Source organism: Oncorhynchus clarkii, unplaced genomic scaffold (genome assembly GCF_045791955.1).
Source record: "Oncorhynchus clarkii lewisi isolate Uvic-CL-2024 unplaced genomic scaffold, UVic_Ocla_1.0 unplaced_contig_517_pilon_pilon, whole genome shotgun sequence".
Taxonomy (NCBI): domain Eukaryota; kingdom Metazoa; phylum Chordata; class Actinopteri; order Salmoniformes; family Salmonidae; genus Oncorhynchus; species Oncorhynchus clarkii.
Genome location: NW_027260278.1, coordinates 5,308 through 13,050, shown reverse-complemented (window position 1 = coordinate 13,050; position 7,743 = coordinate 5,308). Strand labels below are relative to the sequence as shown.

Here is a 7,743-nt window from a genome sequence, read left to right as displayed (position 1 = left end):
CTATATTACATGGATTTATTGTGAAGGTGTAGACTATATTACATGGATTTATTGTGAAGGTGTAGACTATATTACATGGATTTATTGTGAAGGTGTAGGCTATATTACATGGATTTATTGTGAAGGTGTAGACTATATTACATGGATTTATTGTGAAGGTGTAGACTATATTACATGGATTTATTGTGAAGGTGTAGGCTATATTACATGGATTTATTGTGAAGGTGTAGGCTATATTACATGGATTTATTGTGAAGGTGTAGACTATATTACATGGATTTATTGTGAAGGTGTAGACTATATTACATGGATTTATTGTGAAGGTGTAGGCTATATTACATGGATTTATTGTGAAGGTGTAGACTATATTACATGGATTTATTGTGAAGGTGTAGGCTATATTACATGGATTTATTGTGAAGGTGTAGACTATATTACATGGATTTATTGTGAAGGTGTAGGCTATATTACATGGATTTATTGTGAAGGTGTAGACTATATTACATGGATTTATTGTGAAGGTGTAGACTATATTACATGGATTTATTGTGAAGGTGTAGGCTATATTACATGGATTTATTGTGAAGGTGTAGGCTATATTACATGGATTTATTGTGAAGGTGTAGGCTATATTACATGGATTTATTGTGAAGGTGTAGACTATATTACATGGATTTATTGTGAAGGTGTAGACTATATTACATGGATTTATTGTGAAGGTGTAGGCTATATTACATGGATTTATTGTGAAGGTGTAGACTATATTACATGGATTTATTGTGAAGGTGTAGGCTATATTACATGGATGTATTGTGAAGGTGTAGGCTATATTACATGGATTTATTGTGAAGGTGTAGGCTATATTACATGGATTTATTGTGAAGGTGTAGGCTATATTACATGGATTTATTGTGAAGGTGTAGACTATATTACATGGATTTATTGTGAAGGTGTAGGCTATATTACATGGATTTATTGTGAAGGTGTAGACTATATTACATGGATTTATTGTGAAGGTGTAGACTATATTACATGGATTTATTGTGAAGGTGTAGGCTATATTACATGGATGTATTGTGAAGGTGTAGGCTATATTACATGGATTTATTGTGAAGGTGTAGACTATATTACATGGATTTATTGTGAAGGTGTAGGCTATATTACATGGATTTATTGTGAAGGTGTAGGCTATATTACATGTATTTATTGTGATGGTGTAGGCTATATTACATGGATTTATTGTGAAGGTGTAGGCTATATTACATGGATTTATTGTGAAGGTGTAGGCTATATTACATGGATTTATTGTGAAGGTGTAGGCTATATTACATGTATTTATTGTGAAGGTGTAGGCTATATTACATGTATTTATTGTGAAGGTGTAGGCTATATTACATGGATTTATTGTGAAGGTGTAGGCTATATTACATGTATTTATTGTGAAGGTGTAGGCTATATTACATGGATTTATTGTGAAGGTGTAGGCTATATTACATGGATTTATTGTGAAGGTGTAGGCTATATTACATGGATTTATTGTGAAGGTGTAGGCTATATTACATGGATTTATTGTGAAGGTGTAGGCTATATTACATGGATTTATTGTGAAGGTGTAGGCTATATTACATGTATTTATTGTGAAGGTGTAGGCTATATTACATGTATTTATTGTGAAGGTGTAGGCTATATTACATGGATTTATTGTGAAGGTGTAGGCTATATTACATGTATTTATTGTGAAGATGTAGGCTATATTACATGGATTTATTGTGAAGGTGTAGGCTATATTACATGGATTTATTGTGAAGGTGTAGGCTATATTACATGGATTTATTGTGAAGGTGTAGGCTATATTACATGGATTTATTGTGAAGGTGTAGGCTATATTACATGTATTTATTGTGAAGGTGTAGGCTATATTACATGTATTTATTGTGAAGGTGTAGGCTATATTACATGGATTTATTGTGAAGGTGTAGGCTATATTACATGGATTTATTGTGAAGGTGTAGGCTATATTACATGGATTTATTGTGAAGGTGTAGGCTATATTACATGTATTTATTAGACTTTTTCAAAATGTAGATGTTCCAAAGGACTGCATCAGTGGCTTATAGGCTGTGTGGAAGCCAGGAGATGGTAAATGGGTTTATCTTAATTAACCTCCATTACCATGAGACTTACATTTACTTGTGTGACAATCACCGGCTACAGCCTACTCTATTTAATTGATACCACATGCGCACCTGATCTCACAGGTATGGCTACTGAACTGGAAGCAGCAACAATGACAGCGACACTTGCTACGTTTTGCATAGTCCTATAAGTTAGTCTACCTTTTTAGGAGAACAATTTGCAGGCAGAGACAAATGGGTGATCGATACGTATTGAAAATGAAAAGGCTCAACGCTCGCTCACCATAGTAGCCTAACCTATGGTCACCATAGTAACCGAACCTATGGTCACCATAGTAGCCTAACCTATGGTCACCATAGTAGCCTAACCAAAGTTGCTCTCCTGACTATACTCCTTTTGAAGACAACATTCCTTCATGTCAGCTGTATGTTGGCAGTTCTCAGTCTTAGTCTATATGGTTTTTGTTCTTCCATCCCTATCAGGTGTGTAACAGAAAATATACCGTTCACAAGTCAAAACAGTTACAGCAACCGCATCAGACTACATTATGGACAGCACTTGAAAGATCCACTGTCAATGATGGTATAGCATCTGTCTTCAGGAGTAGCATCCTGACAAGACCCATTGAATGTTCTCCCCAATTGATAAAGCAACTTAGCTCAAAATGTGCACTGCACTCGCGTGACATGGTCATAACTTTCGGTGCAGCCAATGCTGTTTGTCTTCATTTTCTGGAAATCAGTGTAGTTAAATTAACACTGACTTAGAATTCTGGTAAGTAGCTTGCTAGCTAAAAGTCACAACGCAGGTAAAAAGGGCTTAGTTACCAGTTTAGTTCTGCCAAGATCCGCTTAAGCTATGTTACTGTTTGTAAACAAAGCCGTATGATGCGTACATGTGATGATGGTTTTAAGGTGTAACATATTTAAATTAGTTAAGATTATAAGACTCTACCATTGGTGTTTAACATCTCCGGCTTTACGTGACATGGCATAAAGCCAGAGGTAATGCCTGCCTCATGAATCTAAGTGTTTGACATGGGGGGAAGGGACCAGTAACTTTATCAGCTTTTCCAATGTACCAGCTACAATACTTTTTCATACTTGGGTCAAACTGCTATGAACTGGTTACATTCAAATATCATCCAATTTGACCAACAACATGATTTTCACTGTCCTGGACCTTTAATAAACCATGCATTTAGTCTTATTTTATGTTCTACAGCTGTCCAAGAAATATGGGTCTGTTTTCACGGTTCATTTTGGACCCACAAAAGTGGTCATCCTGGCAGGATACAAGACGGTCAATCAGGCGCTGGTCAACCATGCAGAGGAGTTTGGGGACAGGGGCATGCTTCCTGTGTTCTATGATTTCACCAATGGACATGGTAATGTGGGATATGAGAAACTTGTAATCTGATTAACTGTTGCATTCTAGACAATATTCTGTCAAGCAAGGATTGAAGAGAAAATCTTAGAGGAATCTCACTACCTTATTGAAGTGTTTGAAAATCACAAGGGTAAGAACTTGTAGTTCTGATTTGAAAACCAAAAAACAGGTTACATAATTTCCCCCCCCCCTAGGTTTGCTAATTCAATTTCTGATGTCCTTTGTAACAGGTAAAGCATTCGACACATCCCAGCCATTGAATTATGCTGTCTCCAACATAATCTCCATCATTGTGTACGGCAGCAGGTTTGAATACTCTGACCCCAAGTTCAAAGCCACTGTAAAACGAGCCAACGACAACCTCCGAATTAGTGGCTCCGTTTCAATACAGGTACATTATGTTTATTTTGTTTCTCACTGAGAGAATAATGGCAAACTGGTCACATTTAATTAAATAATTATTCAAATGTGTACTAGACTAAAAGAGGGTAATTCATGCTTTACTTTTTTATGGGGAGATAGTTGTACAACATGTTCCCCTGGCTGGGCCCTTGGCTGAAAAGCAAGAAGCTTTTGTTGAAGAATATTGAGAACAACAAGAAGGAGATGGAGGAGCTGGTGCGGGGGCTGAAGGAGACTCTCAACCCTCACATGTGTAGAGGCTTTGTGGACTCGTTCCTCGTCCGAAAGCAAACCCTGGAGGTATGAAATCTCACTACAGTTAAAAACAAGATAACTCATGTAAAATATACTGTGTTGGTAAAATGTATATAGGTTCAGAACGTTTGTGAAACAGCACAGTTAGAAATATATGGCAAATATAAATCAAACTGAATGGTCTTCAGAGATAGATGGGTGGGTTTGAGGGTAGCTGAAGGAGAGGATTAAAAACAAACAAAATATGACTATTTTTAAAATACATTGTGTCCATAAAATGTAGATATTATGTACTGTATAAGCTGGAAGTATTATTAACACTTTGTTCTAGCTAGCTATTTGTGTAGGTAGCTATCAAGTAAACAAAATTATAGAGTGTTTGTGTTTACAACACTCGAGTGTTGTTGTCCATTAATTTACTTCAATTAGGGGAGGGGTGGTAGGGTTAGGGGAAACAATAAAATAAAATGTATTTCAAAAAGCTCTCTCGCTCACTTGCTCTCTCTCATATACACTACCACTACCACATATGGAATCATGTGTTAAACAAATCTAAATATATTTCATATTTGAGATTCTTCAAAAAGCCACTCTTTGCCTTTGATGACAGCTTTGCATTTTCTCAACCAGCTTCTGTCACACCCTGATCTTTCACCTGTCTTTCACCTGATTTTTCACCCCCACTCCAGGTGTCGCCCATCTTCCCTAATATCCCCTGTGTATTTATACCTGTGTTCTGTTTGTCTATTGCCAGTTTGTTTTATTCATACCTACCAGAGTTTTCCCTCTTGCTCCTGTCCTGTCTATAATGCCTGTTTTCTAGTTTAGAACTACTCTAAAGCAACACTCGAGTGGTTTAAGAGAAAACATTTAAAGGTTTTGGAATGGCCTAGTCAAAGCTTAGACCTCAATCCAATTGTGAATCTGTGGTATGACTTAAAGATTGCTGTACACCAGCGGAACCCATCCAACTTGAAAGAGCTGAAGCAGTTTCGCGTTTCAAAGTGATAGATCTTGTGTAAATTAAATTATACAAACCCTCCCAAAAAATATATTTTCCTCCCAAGTTTTAAAGCAACAAATTAGGAAAACTACCAAGGGGGTGAATACTTTTGCAAGCCACTGTAAATCAAATCAAATCAAGGCAGCTTAGCCCCAGTGATGTACTGGGCCGTACGCACTAACTTCTGTAGTGCCTTGCGGTCAGAGGCCGAGCAATTGCCGTACCAGGCAGTGATGCAACCAGTCAGGATGCTCTCGATGTTGCAGCTGTCGAACCTTTTGAGGATCTCAGGACCCATGCCAAATCTTTTTAGTTTCCTGAGGGGGAATAGGCTTTGTAGTGCCCTCTTCATGACTGTCTTGGTATGTGTGGACCATTCTAGTTTGTTGGTGATGTGGACAGTAACGAACTTGAAGCTCTCAACCTGCTCCACTACAGCCCCGTTGATGAGAATGGGGGCATGCTCGGTCCTCCTTTTCCTGTAGTCCACAATAATCTTCTTAGTCTTGGTTACGTTGATAGGTTGTTATTCTGGCACCACCTGGCCAAGTCTCTGACCTCCTCCCTATAGGATGTCTCGTCGTTGTCGGTGATCAGGCCTACTACTGTTGTCATCTGCAAACTTAATGATGGTGTTAGATTCATGCCAGGCCACCAGTCGTGGGTGAACAGAGTACAGGAGGGGACTGAGCACGCACCCCTGAGGGGCTCCAGTGTTGAGGATCAGCGTGGCAGATGTGTTGCTACCTACCCTCACCACCTGGGAGCGACCCATCAGTTAGTCCAGGATCCAGTTGTGGAGGGAGGTGTTTAGTCCCAGGATCCTTGGCTTCATGATGATCTTTGAGGGTGCTATTGTGTTGAACACTGAGCTGTAGTCAATGAATAGCATTCTCACGTAGGTGTTCCTTTTGTCCAGGTGGGAAAAGGCTATGTGTCTGTAGTCATTTAGGCAGGTTGCCTTAGTGTTCTTGGGCACAGGGACTATGGTGGTCTGCTTGAAACCTGTTAGTATTACAGACTCAATCAGGGATATGTTGAAAATGTCAGTGAAGACATCTGCCAGTTGGTCAGCACATGCCCAGAGCATACGTCCTGGTAATTCATCTAGCCCCGCAGCCTTGTGAATGTTGACCTGTTTAAAGGTCTTACTCACGTCAGCTACGGAGAGCTTGATCACACAGTCGTCCGGAACAGCTGATGCTCTCATGCATGCCTCAGTGTTGCTTACCTCGAAGAGAGCATAGAAGTTATTTAGCTCGTCTGGTCGACTCGTGTCACTGGGCAGCTTGCGGCTCTGCTTCCCTTTGTAGTCTGTAATAGTTTGCAAGCCCTGCCAAATAAGACGCGCATCGAAGCCGGTGTAGTAGGAATGAATCTCAGCCCTGTAAATGTGATATTTCCATTTTCTATTTCATTATAAATGTGTAAAAATGTCTAAACCTATTTTAGCTTTGTCATTATGGGGTATTGTGTGTAGATTGAGGGAAAAAAATGTATGTAATCAATTTTACAATTAAGCTATAAATAAACAAAATGTGGAAAAAGTCAAGGGATCTGAATACTTTCCGAATGGACTGTACATATTTACAAAAACAATATGGGGGATTGGAAATGATGCTGACATTTACATTGATAGATTGTAGCTTCCATCTGCAATATTAAAGCTGATCTATTCCCCCAATAATAAAACATTTTAATTCTTTGAATGAATAACATCTAGGAATTTAGTGGGCATTGAGAATGGGTAAATGGCCCATGTGATAGAGAATGGAGAAAATATAGGAGAGATTATGTTGAAATGGCATTGGACCCAGGCTGCTGCGGTATACACTGAGTGTACAAAACACTAGGAACATCTTCCTAATATTGAGTTGCACCCTGGTCTAATCCATGGAAACAGCATTTGTTCTTAATGTTCCGTACACTCAGAGTATGTGTTCTGGAGGCTGCAGCTAAGACTGCTACACCTTGTATGTAAAATGTGTGTAGAAGTTATATGTAAAAACACATTTTTGAAAGCACATTTTTGACCTTCGAAAAAGAATGCAAAGACTGCTAGACCAAGACTTTTGAGGGGAAAACAAATATTTTCTCCCCTTTTAAAATGCTTTTTCTGTATGTATAAGGAATCTGGCAACAAGAACTCTCACTACCATGACAACAACCTGATATCCTCTGTGGCCAACCTGTTTTCTGCTGGTACAGACACCACAGGGACAACCCTACGCTGGTTGTTGATGCTAATGGTCAAGTACCCCCTTATACAGGGTAAGCATCAATGAGCACACAGACACACACCTTTGTACAGACATTGCAAGTGATTGTAGTAATGCAAGACAATCAAGGTGTTACTTGCTGTAAACATTTCCAAATTGCCCACTTGAACCACAGACCAGTTTATAGTTTGTTTCAAATGCTTGAACACTGTGAATTAAGCTGTAATCTACATGAATGTAACTAAATGTGTTGAAATGATGACATTTCAACCAGATTTTCTCATTGGGATAATCTACATGTGTAAGGCAGCAGAGTGATAGATATTGGAGTTGTACTAT

The 7,743-nt window shown here is 38.6% G+C and overlaps 1 protein-coding gene across 1 annotated transcript; it reads left to right on the top strand.

Moving 5' to 3' along the window:
• Positions 1-3,360: 3,360 nt before the first annotated feature.
• LOC139401323 (cytochrome P450 2K1-like) lies at positions 3,361-7,470 on the top strand (the record flags this gene model as incomplete). The annotated part of the gene is made up of 4 exons (XM_071145652.1): positions 3,361-3,523; positions 3,756-3,916; positions 4,048-4,227; positions 7,315-7,470. Coding segments are annotated over 4 exons (660 nt in total), but the record flags the coding sequence as incomplete, so codon positions are not given.
• Between the last annotated feature and the right edge of the window lie 273 nt (positions 7,471-7,743).